At 33.3% G+C, this 20,322-nt stretch overlaps 3 protein-coding genes across 3 annotated transcripts; all 3 read right to left on the bottom strand.

Moving 5' to 3' along the window:
* Positions 1-1,546: 1,546 nt before the first annotated feature.
* Positions 1,547-2,272, bottom strand: LOC11422861 (F-box protein CPR1). Its single transcript, XM_003598596.1, has one exon. It carries the CDS (start codon positions 2,270-2,272, stop codon positions 1,547-1,549), a length of 726 nt encoding a protein of 241 aa, XP_003598644.1.
* Positions 2,273-3,465: 1,193 nt separating this feature from the next.
* LOC25488635 (serpin-ZXA) lies at positions 3,466-4,029 on the bottom strand. The gene has a single exon (XM_024778629.2). It carries the CDS (start codon positions 4,027-4,029, stop codon positions 3,466-3,468), a length of 564 nt encoding a protein of 187 aa, XP_024634397.2.
* A 3,435-nt stretch (positions 4,030-7,464) lies between these two features.
* On the bottom strand, positions 7,465-9,096 carry LOC11415112 (serpin-ZX). Its single transcript, XM_003598595.4, has 2 exons — positions 8,710-9,096; positions 7,465-8,277 (listed from the first exon to the last, which is right to left on the bottom strand). The coding sequence occupies exons 1-2, from the start codon at positions 9,094-9,096 to the stop codon at positions 7,498-7,500; spliced, it is 1,167 nt and encodes a 388-aa protein (XP_003598643.2). The 3' UTR covers positions 7,465-7,497.
* Positions 9,097-20,322: the final 11,226 nt, after the last annotated feature.

The following is a 20,322-nucleotide window of genomic DNA, read 5'->3' as shown; positions in this document are numbered from 1 at the left end:
TATGAATTAAGAAAATTGTCCCAGTGAGCATAGCTCAATTTGCAGGAACATTCATTATTATATGTAGGATCCGGGTTTCGAACACCAGATATCCTACTTATTGACCTTGAAAAATGTGAATTCTAATCACTAAACTACTTAAAAAAAAAACTGTCTTAAAAAAATAAAATAAAAAAAATAAAAAAAAAAATTAATTGTGGGGGGTTGACAGTCCGAAACAGTTTTACACACAACCAATCAAAACATTTAAAATCGTCATATTAATTAATGATTTTAATTTAAGTAGGTCAAACGTGTCAATTCTTTTGATTGATTGTATTTGCAAAACTGTTTTAAACTATGAACCCACCACCATTAAACTCTAAAAAAAATAGTCTAATTGAAATAGAAAAATAAACCGATATTAATGACTAGTCCCACACAATGAAATGCACGGGTAGCTCCCTATGTTGCTTAAGTTGGTTATTTCAACTTTGGTTATTTCAAATTTGGCTTCAGTTGTATTTATTAAATTTTCCACATCCTCCATTTAATCCAATGTTGATACATATTGTAGACACATCTTTAAGAAAGACATTTTTTACTTTTCAAGCGGATCATTACCATGACTTGGATACCAATCGTCTGGATTCCAATCCTGATGAAGGAAGTTGGTCCCTCTTGCATGTTTGTAGAAGGGAGGGATCGATGACTTGTCTTCGGACATCCATGAAATTGTTAACGAGAATCGGTCTCGCGTACTTGATGAACAATTCGGTAAGTGTACTAAATTGCAAAGGTGGTAAAGTAGTAAGTGAAATCATCTCTATAGGAATTTATTTGTGTCGGTGTTCGTTTGTGTCCAGTGTCCATGTCCATATACATGCTTCATAGGTAATAAATCGTGTAACTTACCGGTCGTATTGTGTATCGTGTAATTAACAAAGAAAAGGGAAGTTATGGAAGGGAGATGGGCTGAATGTTGTTAGACTGCAGAGATATGATCCAATTGAGGTGCAACTTTGTTTGTTCAATTGGATGCATTACTTTCACAATTATTAAAGTTAATCCGTAGAAATAATTTCTCTTTGAATCAAACGTTTGAACTTAGTTTATCAAATCATAAATTCTGAAAATAAATTACTACAACTCAGAAGGAAACATGAAGGTTCAATCCAAATGCAAAAGCAACAAAATTGTGGTGTAATCAGAGCTATGAGTGAAGCGAACTAAACAGAAATCTAATAGCAACAAAATTTTCAATCTGGTCACAAGTTCTAATCAAGAGCAAGGTAATGAAATCAAATTGCATGGATCAAGGTCACGAGTTTAAAGAATTTAATAGGCACAAACAATATATAAAGACGTAAAAAGAAAGAACTTTGTATTAATATTGAACTAAAGGTATTTATCTATCTAAATGATAACATATCAGGATTCTGAAACTACAATGAAGAATATGCAGGCATAAGAAAGGAACAAGAAAGTGTCTTTCAAATACTTGATAATAATTTTGATACTAGCAATTTCAATAACCATAATCATGAGTAAAACGGGACAGTAATAATTAATTTATTCTTTTGATTGGAAGAAGGCTTTTCTTGTAAACTTTAATCTGACCAAGAGTCAATCTATCTCTTATTTTAAGTCCAAGCTCAACAATCTTGTTGGTATTTAAATCAAACAAAAGTAGTTTGTTGTCGTCATTTGCAAAGACTATTTCACCATTCATACCGACTCCCATAGGAAACTTATCTATAGCGCAAGGTTTTTCAACAGTGAAGAGTTTGATCCATGATTCCTTCACACCAACTTCACCCAAAATTGATATGTGAAAAATATTTGTTTTCATAGCGAAGAAGATCAAGGCAATGGAATTATTCAACACTGTCAATTGTGTCCATGTCAGTCTAACGTAAAAGGGTATGGGTGTGACAAAGAACGTCTCATTGTTTAAGTCAAATGATACAATACATGCTTCTGCAGAAAAAGGAACACTCCAATGACAATGAGGCATAGACAACCAATGACACACTCCATTCATATACACTCGGAAATTTCCATGATAACCGGCCACGAGCAAAGTTGAAGAATGAGGCATATTGACATAGAGTTTCTTCCACGAGTTACTTTTTAGGCTATAAATCTGCCAAAAGGGTTGAAGGGATTCATCTTGCAACAACAATGATTGTTTGATACCTAGCTCATCATCACCAAATAATGGTTCAAATGTTTCAAGACAAATCACCTTATAGTTATCAGCAATAGAGTCATAACCAAATCCATGAATCATAGTGCGATGGTGAAAGTAATCTAGGCTAATGAAGAAATTAGTGTTTGAATGTTAGGTTAACCTTAGGGTGATGTTTAGAGACGGTTTGAGTGAGTTGGGATAAAAAACAGAGCTTGGTGGAACTCCCATGGCAGAAAATCACAAAACCTATGTGTTCTGATGCTGTCAAAATTGTGCTGCAATTTGCCAAAATCGTGCCACAATTTTGACCTGATTTTGGTGTTTTTGGTTCAACAAAAATCTTGCTACAATTTTTCCTGACTAAAAACCTTTAAAAAAAAGCATTTTTCTTCACTCCAAATGTTCTTAAACTTGTTCTTAAAAGTAGGGACCCCAAAACTACATATCTAGATGAGGGAGTGCTTTCGAGCATAATTAGAAGCGGTTATCTCAAGATAAAATTAAGGTTCTTTAAAAGATATGTCTAATGAAGAAGTGTGCTTAGGCGTAAATAGAAGTGATCACGTCAAGGTAATGACGAATCCAAAACATAAACTTGTAAGAGTGGCTTGAGATAATAGACGATAGTAATGATTAAACTATATATGAAAATATGGTCCTAAACTTAATTAATGAGCCTAAAAGAATAAGGGGATACAATTAACGAGGGATGTGTGTTCTAAACATGATATTGAAATAACAAAATGAACAAGTAGAGTGGTGAAGTGGTTTGAGGTAATCAAGAAGAACAAATACAACAATATTTATTTACCTACTTTGGTCCAAATGATTCTACAATTGAGGAGAGAACAATTCTTCATTTCATATCAATTAGTTTCTTACAAACAGAACAGGAGTTTGAAGAAATTAACCTTCAATGAGAAACACTAATTTCTACCATTTTCCAATCTCTTTCTTTGAACAAGAGGTTCAATGATTTTCACTCCCCAAAATATATCTAGAATATTTTACAATTCACATTTTTTTTTACAGGTTTAATTCATATGTTCTTAACATTGTGTTATTAGAAAAGATATGTAGAAATATTATTTGATTCAAAAAGAGCTGAAAATATCAAAAGTACTTATATGTTATAAAATAAATCCATATAAAAACTTATAGACTCCTGTCTTAACCCATGCCACTCACACATGGTTCATATCCATAACAATATAACATTTTTATCATAAATGCATTTCTATTAGAAAACAGGTTCCCTATTTATCTAGTGGCAATCCAATCTACTGCTAAGATCACTCATCAAGAGGATTGAGTACTTGTCCAACAAAGAGAATGGTTCCAGTCCAATCTTCTCTAATCAGAAATAAGAAAGGGTGGTCAGCTACGAAATCAAGCTGAGTTGGAAATCGAATACCCTCGGAACATATAAATGCAGCACTGACTGCAACAGCTTCAGCACCTTCTTCATTTACTTCAATGAAAGATTTGTGAAATATTTTAGAAACTGAAAGGCTATCACCCACAAGAGAAGAGTCCACCATTTTTGTCAAACCTTCACGAGTGAAAGGTAAAGTCACTCCTAACTCCTTCAGCATATCAGAAGTTTCAAGCTCAAATGAAATTTTGAATCTTGGAATTCTGAATTCACCTACTTCTTCTTCAGGAAGATGAAACCTGTGGTGTAGTAACTCAGATTCAGAAGCCACCTTCTTAACCAAAGTCGACAAGCCATCTTTTGCATTTGGAAGGAAAATGTACATAGAGAATGGACGCTTATCTTTGCCTTTCTTATACGGAAGACGAAGAACTTTAAAGTCGTCATAAGCTTCAATAAACTGATTCTCCTCGCTGGTCATGAAGGGAACCTTGACTGAGCTCCATTCAAAAGGTGAAAATCATAGTCTTTCGTTTTCGAAACATCAAACTTATCACTCCATGCTCCTTTAAAGTAGAGTGCATTAGCAAAGATGAGTCTGGTTAACCTATCAACTGATCTTAGAGGAAGAAGTTCTTTAATAAGGCCATTTGTCTCTTTTTCAGCCCATAAATTCACTTCTTTAGTCACTTCAATAGCCTTCAAAACAATATCAAATTTAAAAATCAATTATGCAAATAGAACAAATAGATTCTTTTTGGAAGTAATTCAATAGAAGAAATTATGCTAAAGGATCATGAAAGTTTATTTGAAGAGGCATTTGAATAACAAAGTTTTGTTATTCAAAATAGCTTTACCAATCACCAAAGTAATGAAGTTGTACCATCAAAATATAAAGTAATTCGTACCTCCAAATATACAAGATGGACATACATTATAACTATGACCACTTTGTGCTTAAAAAAACAATTAGTATTTTTATTAAAAGGAGACAGTGATGACGATCTATCTTATGCAACTTGGTATTTAGAAGCTTTGGTATCATATAAACATCCAACTAGGCAATAAAAGGGTATACTTGGATTGGTGTTATTGACAGACTGCTTGGTTCCTCCAAGACATATTCTTACCAGTTTAAGGAATATGAGTCAAACTGCAACTACTATCAAGCATATTTATAATGCATGTTACATTTATAGGAAATCTATTAGGGATCAGAGATTAGAAATACAACATCTCATGCAATCCTTGGTTGAGAATAAGTATGTGCATCATTATAGAAAGTATGCCAATTCCAATGATAACAAAATATTTTCTGGGCGTATCCTGAATCCATCAAGTTTTTTACCATGTTCTTCATGTGCTTGTGTTGGATTCGACTTATAAGACTAACAAATACCGTCGTTCGTTGCTTGAGTTTGTTGTTGTATAACTTCTACCAAGTTAAAGTTCTCTATTGCATTTGAATATATGATGTTTGAGAAGGATCATAATGTCATTTGGGATTTAGAGAGGTGTCATGATTTGTTGAAATCGAAAGATATTTCACCCAAAGTTGTTGCCACTGACTTTGACAATGCTTTGATAAATGTTGTTGATATTGTTTTCCCTGAGGCTACAACTCTATTTTGTGTATTTTACATCGGAAAAATTGTTAGAGCAAAATGTAAGACGAGTGGGAAAGATACCAAGTCAAGTGAAGTGGTGAAGACAATCATGGTTGCTTGTGAGGCTATTGTGAATTCTAATACTAAGTTTCCTGAGTTTTTGGAATATGTTGAAACTGCAATTTTGGGTCCGATGGAGGAGAAAATTGTGAATTTTTGGGTCAATCAAGTCATGCATATGCGGAATACAACGACAAACAGAACAGAATATGTGCACTATCGGTTGAAAAGGTATCTAACTAGTAGTATGAGTGATGTAATTACAAACTGAAAATCCGTCCACAACATACTTGGATACACGCATTGTTCTAGAATAGCATGATCATGCTTAAACATAGGTTCAAAGGAAAATATGTTGTGTTCTAAGTTTATTAGAAGCATATCAAGGAACGCTATGCATTTTCTCGCAGACGAGGTTGATCGAGGAATTAGGTCTGGTTCGGATAAATTTTAGTGTGGTTGTTTCATTTTCATAACTTACGGATTGTTGTGTGCATGTGCGATTGCCAAGAAGATCAAGAACAACACCCCCCTCCGTTTGGATGAAATTCACACTCACCGGAAGAGATTGTTGTTCGAATATGAAGGTGATCCTAAGGATAGCAAGAAAGATTTATCTCTTCTACCAAAATGAGATTTTCTTTAGGTCTGGTAGTTTAAACTCTGCATGGTTAAATGTCAATTTTTTTGCATTATGTTCCAGTACTACTGATGCACTTTAGATTAATAAGTCGAGCAACATATAAATGTTTTGGTTTATATAATCTGAAAAGTGCGGTCCCACGCCCCATGCAGACGTACTTCCATTTCATGGATGTATAGTTAATGGGGTTGTTCGAATTATATTTTCCAAAATGTGCAATAAGTGTTCGGAAAGTATAATCCAAGCCATATTTTTTCGTATTCAAAGCAACTTGTCGTATTTCCTTCTTTCTTATATGATCCTTGTTTTCTACTAGTCCTACTAAACTTGATTAGATATCTATCACTGTGTTGAACTCCCTTGTGTTGGAGATACTAGTTGTACCTCCTTGTGAAAAAAAACCCATTTCTTTATCACTTGAGGCATCGCCTTCATCGCTACTATTAGGAAATTCCATAAGGTTCAGTATATTTTATGACCAGATAACAATAAGCTTAGCTAAGTCAAAAAAAACATGTAATTTAGTTTTCATGCATGGGTTTAGTTATTAGTACATTAAATGTATAGCTCCTTCCTTGCTATGCTCCTTAAAGCTCACGAAACATTGTTATAACAAAACAAAATGACAGAATGAAATGAAGAAAAAGTGATCAAATCCATTTGTTGTCTGAATTTTAGTTTGGAAAAGTGAGCTCAGATATGTTTATAATATAGGAAAATGCGAGGGACATTAGATACAGCTCATGAAGTTGGATTGTAGCCTTCATGAACCTCTAAATATCCGGCTCTTCTTTTCTTTATTTGATAATTCGATGAGCGTCTGATAACTTAGTATTTATCCCATCATTTAATTTTTCAGGACCCTCTTCTTTTGAAGGCTTTCATTTTCGTAATCAAAGTTTTGTTCTTGATCTAAGGAGAGAAACATAACAGTAACTTCAGCGCCATTAAGTACTACTACGTAAGTAGGTCCCTTAACTTCCTTGCTTTGAACCATCTCAAACGGTTTTCACGAGTTTAAATAGTTAAGTTAGGCTTGGATTCATCAAGGCCAAGGATTTTATAACTACTTCAGGTTGTTGCTTTCAAGGGCCTTCAAAATCGTGTTCGCTCCGGACAAAGGAAACATGGGAAGTCGACAATCTTTGATTGAAGATATAATACATAAGAAACTTTAGTTAAATGTTTTCCTTGTGAATGTGATGTTCTCAGGGCTCTTATCTGCTTTTGATTCAGCGAAAAAAAAGTTCTCGGGGCTATTATTTTACAACTTGACTAGCTCTTGGTGGCTCTTTGAGATATCATGAGTTGTTAAAGAAATTAGATGATGTCTGTCAACAACTTGTAGAATGCACAAATATATGAACTCATTGAATCTTTTTAAAATACATAAATATGGGATCAAGTGGTTAATAAACTCATCGAAAATATGATAGCTTAAAAAAATTGCAAAAGTAATTATATGTTATAAAATAAATCCAAATCAACACTACAAGACTCCTTCCTTACATGCGACTCTAGCATGGATCGTATCTATTATGGTTTATGAACACATAAATCCAAACTTTCATCATAAATGAATTTCTATTAGAAAAGAGGTTCCCTATTTATCTAGTGGCAATCCAATCTACTGCTAAGATCACTCATCAAGTGGATTGAGCACTTGTCCAACAAAGAGAATGGTTCCAGTCGAGTTTTCTCTAATTAGAAATAAGAAAGGGTGATCAGCTACAAAGTCTATTCTTTCTTTTGAATCCAACTCCTCCTCATAACAACCAGCACTAGCTGCAGCAGCTTCAGTGCCTTCTTCATTTACTTCAATGAAAGATTTGTGAAATATTTTAGAAACAGAAAGGCTATTGCCCACAAGAGGAGAGTCCACCATTTTTGTCAAACCTCCACGAGTGAAAGGTAAAATCACTCCTAGCTCTTTGAACATATCGGAAGTTTCAAGCTCAAATGAAATTTTGAATCTTGGAATTCTGAATTCAACTACTTCTGCTTCAGCAGGATGAAGACTATAGTGTAGTAAGTGAGGTTTAGCAGCCAACTTCTCAACCAATGCTGGCAGTCCATCTTTAGCATTTGGAAGAAAAATGTACATAGAGAATCGACGCTTATCTTTGCCTTTTTTATACGGAAGACGAAGAACTTTAAAGCCACCATAAGCTTCAATAAACTGATTCTCCTCGCTGGTCATGAAGGGAACCTTGACCGAGCTGCCATTCAAAAGGTGAAAATCATAGTCTTTCGTTTTCAAAACATCAAACTTCTCACTCCATGCTCCTTTAAAGTAGAGTGCATTAGCAAAGATGAGGCGGGTTAAGCTATCAACTGATCTTGGAGGAAGAAGTTCTTTAATAAGGCCATTTGTCTCTTTTTCAGCCCATAAATTCCCTTCTTTAGTCACTTCAACAGCCTTTAAAACCAAATCAAATTTAAAAATCCACTATAGAACAAATAAATTCTTTTTGGAAGTATTTCAATAGAACAAATTAACTTTTTGTTAGTCTAATTTTCATATATTATGGTTCTAAATTAATTGGATGCTAGAAAGAAAAAAAATTAAGGAAAGGGAAGCTGTATTCATCAATCGTTTTCATAGAAGATACATCTCTAGAATAGTTTTAGTTGAACAATCATGTATGCCAAAGGATCGGGAAAGTTATTTCTCTTTATAAAATTTAAAGAGGCATTTGAATAACAAAGTTTCGTCACATACACAGAATTTCTTTGATCAATATAGCTTTGGCAATCCAAATATATCATAACTATATGATTGAAGGTAGTTGAATGGAAAATAAAAGCATGTCATGGATTGCAGCAAAAAGAGGGGGATATACAAACATACCTTGGTTTTGAAATCAACAGAAAGCAAAGTGGCCTTATAATCAGAGGACACGATTTCTTTGAAGGAAGGTTGAAGAGAAAGGGTTTGTTCAACCCATACACCATTGACGAAGGAGAATCGAGGTCCACCTGTGGGAGCAGCGTCGAAGAGCACGACAGAAACAAGTTGAGAGGCAAGATCGTTGAGATGGTCAGTGGATTTGGACAGGAGGAAGTCGAGAAGCTGTTGTTGTGTGGGACCCTCAGAGCCAGCAGCGATGATGCTTAGTACAACTTGAAGAGACAGTGGCGAAAACACAATGTTCTTGTCTAATTCTTTCAAGAACAGATGTTTGGCGATGCGTAGGGAAACATTTGTTTGGTTGGTGATTGATTCATGGAGAGCCATTGTTCTTTTTCTTTCTCGATTAAGACCAAAGACTATGGCTTTAAATAGAGGTTTGAATATCCTACGCTGCAAGAAATAACATACTATTAAAGCCTTATAATCTATTGCGATGGTTTGTTTTATATAAAAAAATATATATATATACCTTGATTTTGTCATATCAAATCAAATTTTGATTTGGTTATAAAAATAAATAGGGTTAATAGTGTTTTTCACCCTAATATATGTCATTTCCGGTTTTTGCCCCTATAAAATTTTCGGTTTGATTTGCACCCTCGTAAAATTTTTATTTTTCGGAAAACACCCTTAATAGGCCATTCAAAAACCAAAATTTCTTGAAAAAAAATCTGAAAATGGCCTATTAGGGGTGTTTTCCGAAAAATAAAATTTTTTACAAGGGTGCAAATCAAACCGAAAATGACATATATTACAGGGGTGAAAAACACTATTAACCCAAATAAATAAATCACGACGTAATCACCTAATTTATGACTGCAACATCTTTCTTAGAGAAAGCTTAGTCAAGGATTTCATTAGATATAAAAACTATATTCAGAATAAATTACAACAATTAACTCTCTTGAACATAATTTATCACTAATTCAATTTCCAGATGCATTAAACAAGTAGAATTATCATAGGCTAATTTTGTTATATACAAATTAGTTAATTAGCAACTTCCCTTATATGAATGAAACGGGTTTATAAACATGGCAAACAAAGCTTTCATATAAGTAGGAGATTTGAGGTGGAATCATAGAAACGATAGTTAGTTATGTAAAAAGAGAACAAAACCCTAAAAAGAGAACAATATTTAACAACATAGAAGAAAAACCCTTAGAACAAAACCCTAGCAGCATAGAAGAAAAACCCTAAATAGAGAACAATGGTTAACTAACCTATGATTAAGAGGAGAAGTATGATGGAAGAACAGATCGTGCAGAGAATAGAGAAGTAGGCAGGGCTTAGAGTGGTGGCAACTTCTGCCGTGAGAAGGAACCAGAGTGTGCAGCAAGTGAGTGTAAGGGAAAGGAGAGAGGGAAACTTATATTTTATACTAATATTTTGTTTTTTATTTTTTGGCTTAATTGCACTTTTGGACCACTATTTTTCCAAAAGTTGCGGTTATGGACCTCTAACTAATTTAAATACAAAACAGCCCCCTATGTTTTGATTCTTTGACAGTTTTGAACCCCCAGACCAGTGTTGACTCGGTCAACGCTGACGTGGCACCCTAAGTGAGGTGCCATGTGTCAAATTTTTTATTTTTATTTTGCCTTGGGGGGCCAAAACTGTCAAAGAATCAAAACATAGGGGCTGTTTTGTATTTAAATTAGTTAGGGGTCCATAACCGTAACTTTTAAAAAGATAGAGGTCCAAAAGTGCAATTAAACCTTATTTTTTCAATACTTTATGTGAAGGGGCTTTTATACTTCAGTTAAGTCCCAACTTCATCCGTCTTGATACCAAAATGTAACATCCTATTGGTCCAAACATTTCATCTATTTCTTATAAGAAAAATACTGCCTTTTTCTTTTTTCCAAAAATAAATTACTCATAAATTCCAAATTTCGTACAATAATTTTATTTCCAAATATTAGTTTATTCACTTTCAAAAAAAACAATGGTGAAACTAGTCTAAAATTCCTAGCGGAAGCTAACTCGCTTCCGCATTTCCAAATGTACTAAATAATTCAAAATAACAACTAAAGAAACATAAAATTCTTATTTTCAAGTAGATGATAAAAACCCATAGTGTTTTACCCGTTCGCGGACAAGCATCGACCATCAATCTTATGCGTCTCCTTGAGTACCTAAAATGTTGGTGTAAAGGGTCAGCTTCTGTAAGCTTTTTTTTGTTGAACCATTGAAATATCATCATGTACTCTGAATTAGAAATGAATGGAAAATATTTTTGTTCGAGTAAATAGTCAATTTCCCCCTTGAAATTGTAAGTTTCATCAATTACCCCCCTGAAATTCACAAAACTTCAATTACCCCCCTGAAATTTCACAACGTTGGTCAATTTACCCCCTCCGTCAAATTTTTCTGTTAGTGAACATGACGTTTTGCAAATACCCCCCGAAGTTTTGCACTTATGTGAAAAATGTTCCCCAAACTTAAAAATTTATATTATTTTTTTCTTAAAAACAAACAATTAATAGTTAAATATTAAAACTAACTATTAATTTTGGAATTTAGGAAAACTACATGCATATATACATCAAAATAGGCTCCAAAATGGAGAAAAATATGTATTTTTTAAAGTGACAATAATGGGATGATTTGTGGATTAATATTGGGGGTTGTGTAGTTTAAATGGTTTGAGCAAATTGTTGAAGGAGTTGGAGGAGTTAAAAGACTAAGATGGTGAAGGAGAAAATATAAATTTAAATCTGATTATTAATTTGTTTATAAACCTCTAAAAATAATAATTTGTCTATTAGAAATAATCATTATTGCAACTTTAAAAATACACATTTTTCCCTATTTTGATGTATATATGTATGTAGTTTTTCCAAACTCCAAAATTAATAGTTAGCTTTAATATTTAACTATTAATTGTTTGTTTTTAAGAAAAAAATAATAATATAAATTTTTAAGTTTGGGGGGCATTTTGCACATAAGTGCAAAACTTCAGGGGGGTATTTGCAAAACGTCATGTTCACTAACAGAAAAATTTGACGGAGGGGGTAAATTGACTAACGTTGTGAAATTTCAAGGGGGTAATTGAAGTTTTGTTAATTTCAGGAGGGTAATTGATGAAACTTACAATTTCAGGGGGAAATTGACTATTTACTCATTTTGGTTCAAACTGTTTCTTTTTTATACCTTAATATTGTTTTCGAAAATTAAGGGGGAGGAATTAATTATTATTATTATTATTATTATTATTATTATTATTATTATTATTATTATTATTATTATTATTATTATTATTATTATTATTATTAATATTAATGCTTACTTAAAATCATCATTGAAAATGAATGTTAAATTGAGGGGAGCTTATGATAAAAATTGCACTAATCACAAAGCTCTAAAAAACTCATAATTCGAAACAAATATTAAAATATAATTCAAATTTTTGTCATCATCAAAAAGGAGAAGATTGTTGACATAAATTCGAAAAATCCCTTTCAATTGTTTTAATGGTAACTAAACATTTAAACCATATTTAATGATTTATGAGATTATTTGTAATTATTTAACATTTGTTCTTGAGTGAATTTTAAAGATAGGTTACATAGCAAGCAAATATTTTCAAGAACATTCTTTAAACAAATCACATTTTGTAAACCAATAACAAAAGATTTCAAAAGAACCATTAAAAATGTTTGGTGATAGTTGTTTTGGTAAAGCTAGTGAGTAAAGCTGGTGTAAAGTCCAAAGAGGTGAAAAGAAAGAAATTGTATAGATCAAGGAAGTGATCTAAGAAAAAGGCATAGTTCAGATATAGTTAATACCCAACTACATATTGAAAATTTTCACATTATTGTGTGGGTTAACCAGGATAACTTTTTGCGTTGGATTTCTCTTTGTCTCTATCTCTTTTCATTTTAGCAATATCACACATTACATAATTATTATTGTTTTATAAATTGACTAACTAACCTAATCCAAGTTTTCACTTGAGAAATTTTTAATGGTAATTTTTAATTCTAGTGATATTATTTTACTTCAATTGGCATCAGAGACTGATTTTAAGGTTTGAGCACTTAACAGTGCACTAGGAAAAAATCCAGGAAAAGAAAGAATTTCTAAAGTAAAGTTCATATCTAAAGGAGGATCTTCAACCATACCACCTCTCTTTGAGAATGTGACTACTACTTCTCGAAAGGAAAAATTGAACTATTCCTACAATCACAAGATAACCACATGTGGTCTGTGATAGAATGCGGAAACTATATTCTATATGATGAAGATCTAAATATAAAAAATAAAAAACAAGAAGATTGGTCATAAAAGGAAGGTAAACACGTTTTATTAAACTTTAAAATTAAATTATTTCTAACCATGGCTTTAAGCAGGGAAGAATACGTTAGAGTTCAAGAATGCAAAACTACCAAAGAAATTTGGGATACAACTAAAAATACACCATGAAGGTACAAGTCATGTTAAAGAAACAAGAATTGATATAATTGTATGCAAATTTAAAATATTCGAAATGAAGGAAACCGATACCATAGATTTGTATGAAAGGTTTACTGTCATTAGTATGAATGAGTTGCGCTCTCTTGAAAAGAATTTCACTATGTAACACCCCGTTTTCCCAATATAAAAATTTCTAAACATTTATCAGAGTAAAACCATAAACGGGATATCACATAGAGACATAATCCAAAATTAGTTAAATAATAATTTAACTTTCACATAATATCTTAACATAGCAGCGGAATATTATATCATAGTCATAAAACGTTTTGGCACGCAGGCCCCATCAAAATAATCTCAAAAGAGTTAGTTCATATCACAATAGCATATTATTCACGTAATAGAATGAAACATGCATAACAATTAGCCCCATCCCGTTACGTATCAGAGCGACCTAGGCGACACAGTGAGGCAAGGCCACTCACGACGGCAAACTGCACACTAAACACGATCACCTGCAAGTTACCCATACGAAGGGCAACATTTTCAAGCAGAAGGGGTGAGATTTCATAACAAAATAACATTAATCAATGTAATTACGAATCATAAATTAAAATCATAATCATTTCTTAACAACTTTGCATAATTGCTAAACAGTCATCACGTAATCATATATTCAATTATCATGAACAACATAACATATTCGATAAACACTTATCACGTAATCACATATTCAATCATTATCAACAAGGCATCTTAATCATGACAATGCGACAATGCTCTTAGACTCCTTATATGCATGTGGTACCAATCGTCATCATAAGTATAAATATACTTTAATCGTGCGGAGGACAAAGCTCCTAATAAACGTGCGGAGGACAAAGCTCCTAATAAACGTGGTGAGGACTAAGCTCAATGATATGCTATGCATGGACTCTTAACAACAAAACACGTAATCGTCGTAATCAACATGCATCCAATAATTTGGAGCTAAACGTCATCTTATTCATTACACATAATCATTATGCACTTAGTTAAATAACAGCAGCAGCATAATTAAGTCACACAATAGGATGATATCATTATATCAATAGCAAATCATTTGCATCATAATTAAACTTTCATATCTTACATAATTGAACAATACATTAATCATGCTCAAATAATGACAACATGTCTTAAAAGGCTTTACAGATTGCATTAAACGTCATCATTATGTTTCATTACCAATTAGGGGTTCACTCTTGATCAACACGTGCGACACAGATCGCACAAACACTCAAGCAACTACATTCTGGTTGTGCTCGCGAGGCGAGAGTTCTTACTCGCCATGGCGAGTACCACTCATCTCCCAAACTAGTGTTGTTCTGGGTTCAATCTGATCCCAAATTCATTCCTAATCAATACTAGGTATGTTCAGGCACTCAAAGACACTCAAGGTCCAACTAAAAAGTCGAAAACACAAAATCTAACATGCTCTCTGCCTTAGCTCGCTATGGCGAGTAAGGTTGCTCGCAGTGGCGAGCTGCGTTACACAACTCGCGAGGCGAAGGGAATTACTCGCCATGGCGAGTTGCACCAAACAACTCGCGAGGCGAAGGGGAAAGGCTCGCGTGGCGAGCGATGAAGTTCATCACTCGCGAGGCGAGGATCATCCCTCGCCAAGGCGAGCGATGAACATAGGCTCGGGCAGAATTCGGTTTTTCTCGAAAATTCAACAACTAACACGGTTCAAAGCCTAGTTTTGATTCCATAATTCATCCTAAACATATTCTAAGGTTATAGGACGGTTTCTACATCAATCTAATCAAGTTTTACCGTTTGATCATCAATTTTAGGGATTTGACCTAATTTCAAAACTTTTCTAAATCAATCCTAACTTTGTCAATTAATCATCAGAATTACAACTAATATTACTGAGTTATTAGTCTCACCCTTACCTTAATTTGCAGAAATCGCAGCCCTCTCTTGGTCTCTTGCTTCTCTTGGCTTTTTCTCCCTTTTTCTCCAAAAACGTACGTACAACAATGTTTTTCTAAAACTAGGTCTAACTCTTTTATATCTCCTCTTAATTACTTATCTTATCTCACTTTCTCCCCCAAAACTATCTAAAATATCAAAACAGCCCTCAACTAAATATTTTATATTATTTTCAAATCTTTATTTTATTTAACAATAAAATAAATCTCATATCCTTATCAAAGCCTTCAAAATTTCATAACTTATCACGTCATCGATAAAATCATCAAAATCATCGTAAATCACCAAAACATATCAAAATCATGCATATATTATATAATTATAATATAATCGCCTAAACTCGATTAAATAAACGATTAAACGAAAGTGGGCGTTACACACTACTCATGAAAGAGTAAGAAAAATTCTAAGATGTCTTCCAAAATCATGGAGACACATTATAATTGCTATAACAGAAGCAAAAGATCTGACTAAACTCAAATTAGAAGATCTAGTTGGATCTCTAAAAGCTCGTGAAGTTCTTCTACAAGAGGACAAATCCTCAAACAAAAGTAAAATGATTGCGTTCAAAACAAATCAAAAATCACAAAATCAAGAAGAAGAAATAAATCTTGATAATCAACAACAAGAAATTGACGAAGAAGACAGTCAAGATCAAACCATTCTTCTCACTTGAAAACTTCACAACATGATACATAGAATAAATCAATACAAAAGAAACTTTCCAGCAAGAAAAGAAAACTCAAAAGCAGAAGTTGCCAAAACTAAAATTGTCTGTTATGGATGCTACAAATTGGGACATTACGAATTTGAATGTCCACTAAACAAAAGAAAATCAAACAACTTTCAGTAAAATATAAATCCTTCTTAACCACGTGGGCTGAATTAGAAGAACCAACAAATGAAGATGAACAAGAAAATCTATGCCTAATGGCAAATTCAGATAACCAAGAGTCAAGAAAAGGCCTTGGTACTTGGACCGAGGATGCTCAAGACATTTGATTGGAGATAAACAAAATTTTCTACCTTTCATCGAAAAAGAATGAGGTTTAATAACTTTTGGTGATAATGAACAAGCTCGAATTAAGGGCAAAAATATTATTGTTAAAATAAATTCTGCAAAAATTGAAAATGTTCAATATGTAGAAGGTTTAAAACATAACTTGATTAGCATCAGTCAATTGTGTGATAGTGGTTTTGAAGTAACATTCAAACCTCACACATGAGAAGTAAGACAAGAATCTTCAGGAAATATCTTGTTTACCGGATCAAAGAACAAAAATGTTTATGTTTTATACTTAGATGAACTCCCTATCGAATCTTGTTTTATATCTCTTGAAAAAGATAAATGGATTTGGCACAAGAGGGTTGGTTGTAACACCCCGTTTTCCCAACATAAAAATTCTTAAAAACATTTATCAGAGTAAGCATCATAAACAACGGGATATCACATAAAACATAATCCAAAACAGTTAAATAATAATTTAACCAATATCTTAAACATTGCAGCGGAAAATCATAATCATAATTCATAAAACGTTTTGGCACGTAGGCCCCATCAAAAGTTCATAATCATAATCCATAACATTATAAAAATAACATATTAGTCACGTAAGAGAATGAAGCATGCATAAACATAAACCCTATCCCGTTACGTATCAGAGCGACCTAGACGACACAGTGAGGCAAGGCCACTCACAGAAGCAACTGCACACTAAGCACGATCTCCTGCAAGTTACCCATACGAAGGGCAACATTTTCAAGCAGAAGGGGTGAGATTTCATAACAAAATAATGCTAATCAAAGTAACTCGAATCATAAATTAACATTAACATCATAATCATTCTTGGATAACTTTTGCATATTCAAATAACAAGTATCACGTATTCATATATTCAACAATATCACGTATTCACTTATTCAACCGTCATCAACAACATAGTGTCATACCCCAATTTTGGACCGTTTAAAATCTCTTGTCCGTATTTTAAAATGGTTCACGTTCCCTTTTATTCGTTTTTTTACCATTTAAAATTCGGGTTTCTTGTCTTTAGTCATTCAAAAAGTTTTTATTTTTACATTTAAATCAACGTTCGCATTTCACAACAATTAAAACCATCTCACTTTCATTTTTATGACGCATTTTTGTTATATAGTCTTTTTAGTCGTAACGATCATGTCTAAAAAAGAGAAGGCCTAATCGCATTTTAAAAGGCGTATCTTTTTAATCATTTCAACCGAAATTTCGGCAGGGAGGATACTTTGAAGTACCTCATGTCAGATTTCGAAGGGGCTTTTTATTTTTTATTTTTTTAGTTTGTTTATTATTATTTTATTTTATTTTATTATTTTTTTTAAAAAAAAAAAAAACAAAGAAAGGAAAGTCACGTGAGTGACTTTCTTTCTTCCTTCCTCTTTTCTTTTCTTTTTCTTATTTTTTTTATTATTTTTTTTATTATTATTTATTTTATTGATTTATTTATTTATTTGTTAAAGTCTTTTCTCCAAGTCTCAGCTGCAGGGGTATTTTGGTCTTTGATCTGTACCAGAGCCAACCCTAGTTTGTCACTATAAATACACTGTCTAATCATTGGGAAGAGAGTCAGAAAGATCACTGTAGCTGCGTCAGAGTCAAATCAGTCCCTCAACCAACACAAACCCTAATCCTTTCTCTCTCATACAGAATACAGATCAAACACCAAAAATCACAAAAAAAAATATGAACATCACCAAGAACTTATGAACATTCATTCTCCAAAACTCAACATAATCACCAAAACTCATAAAACTGACTCAAATCATCACATAAATCACCATAAACAAACAGAATCAACTCAACTCATCAGAAGTATCAAAACGAACCGGATCTGAGAAAATCAAAACGAACCGGAGCAAGAAGTATCAAACCGAACCGGAACCGGATTCAAGCAAGAGGAGGAAACCGAATCAGATCGGAGCAAAAGGAGAACTGGGCCGGAAAGAGAGGAGGAGAACGAATCGGACTGGAATAGAGGTAGTGTTTTTGCTCACTTTTCTTCGAAATTTCTTTGTTAGATCTAGGCTTGTAGGAGTTTGTTTTGATTTTTCTGAGGCCGGATTTGAACTCTATGCGAAAAAGGATCCTTAAAAATGTAAAAAAAATTCGAACGGAGGTGTTTTGATTCTCCGGCGCGGCGGCGCCGCCTGTTGGCCGGCGGCCACCACGCCGGAAATTGACCAGCTCGCCGGAGAAGAAGGCTGCATTTGCAGACCTTCTCTCACTAAAAATGTTTAGAGAGAGGGAGAAAGGAGGAAATAAGAAAAAACCGATCCAAAACTCCTTTTATAAGCATGTGCGAACCGGTCTGGTTCATCTGAACCGGACCGGTCCATCTGATTCCTCTTTCCTTTCTTTCTGAACCTTTAGATCCTTCCTCTTTTTTTAATCTAACGGTCATGCGTGTGCAATCTATGGTGATACTTTGTACATCTTCAGATCTAGACTGATTGATTTTTAATCTAACGGTCAGGGATGATTCTGTTTAGATCACACGCGTGTTCTTTGTTTACAGTCTTCCGTGTTCTGTTTTGTTTAACTGTTGGATCTTAGATCCTACGGCTGTGATGAATCCAGTGACTGAATCTAGACCATTGATTTAATCCAATGGTCCAGAATTAATCCTGCTGAGCCAATGTTTTATTATTTCTTATTTTTATTTATCTTTATTTTTAAACACTGTTTTTTACACTTTTTGACATTTTTGTGTTTAGAAAAATTCTAAAAAATAGTTTTCTCACTATTTTAATTTTCTCTAATTTTAAAAGTCCATCCTATTTATTTTTTTTCTTTTAATTTTTTTTTTTTTTTTTGTTTATTTCTTATATGATGATCTTAATTATTATTTGTCTTAATTCTTGCTTATTATTTCTTATGTCTCATTCATCATAATATTTCTTGTGATTACTAACTATTTAATTTTTTTGTCTTGAATCATAGCATGCACATTTAATTTTCCCATTATTTTATTTTGTCATTGACTTAGTGTGTATAAATAGGAAATTGGTGTAATTTTATTTCTTGCATTTTTATTTTGGCATAAAGGCCTTAGGGTTGTATTTAGGAATTGATGTAATAATGTAGGTAACACAAGAACCGACACATGCACCGACACTACCACGTTTTATTTACCGCTTTCCGTTAGTTTTTACGACGTTACGTTAGTTTTCACCGTTAGTTTAGAAAAATCATTTTCTCAAAAAGTCAAATATGCAAAACTTCAAAAATCATTTTCTTAATAACATTTTTCCTTTATTTTTCTTAATCAAACTCTCAATCAATTTTAATTCAACTTCAATCATTTTCAAAATTTAAAATCAATTAACTTCACTCATTTCTTTTATCTCATGCCTTGAGGCCTCTTTCTCTTCTTAAAACCCATTTCGAAAAATCTTAAAATCAACCTAACCCACTAAAGAAATTTTTGAGTGGAACTACGTCGGTTTTGATCCCTTTCCCAAAAAGGGTACGTAGGCAGAGGACTCGTCCTTCCAAATCAAATAAAAATAACCAAAAACATACTTCTTCTCCCTCCATTCTTTCACTTAGATTTTAGGTAATAATTTTTTCAAATAAGCAACAAAGTTAGCACAAGATAATCTAGGTAAGAGGTTCCTATGGAATACCATAGACGCTTAGGATGCTAGCACCTTCCCTTCGCGTAACCAACCCCCGAATCCAAAGTCTCGAAAGGGTTTTTACTCATTTTTTCCCTTCCCAAGAATAAAAATCGAGAGTTCAAAGATTGACGATTCAAATCAATTAATGGTTTGACATCCGAAAATCGTGAGCACAGAAATGGCGACTTCACTGGGGAATTAGATCCTATGCGGGTTAAACCCACCTTACTTTCTTTATTTTGTGCTTTATTATTTGTTTACGCTTTGTAAATATTTTCTTACATGTTTACGTGAGTGGTGAGATAAGCTCTACACCCGAGCTTGAGGGAAACTTAAGATAGGACGGTGGTATAATCATAGTTCCATGCCAAGAGTACTCTTCGGTATTGGCACATGTGATAACCCCACTCAACGGAGGGATCTTGGAAGTATATATTGTCAACGTGAGTACTCATGTTTGGCATGCTATTTTCAAGTGACCTTTGAAGTTGAGGA

Source organism: Medicago truncatula, chromosome 3 (genome assembly GCF_003473485.1).
Source record: "Medicago truncatula cultivar Jemalong A17 chromosome 3, MtrunA17r5.0-ANR, whole genome shotgun sequence".
Classification (NCBI taxonomy): domain Eukaryota; kingdom Viridiplantae; phylum Streptophyta; class Magnoliopsida; order Fabales; family Fabaceae; genus Medicago; species Medicago truncatula.
The sequence above is the reverse complement of the archived record's forward strand: the minus strand, read 5'-3'. Positions and strand labels throughout refer to the sequence as shown.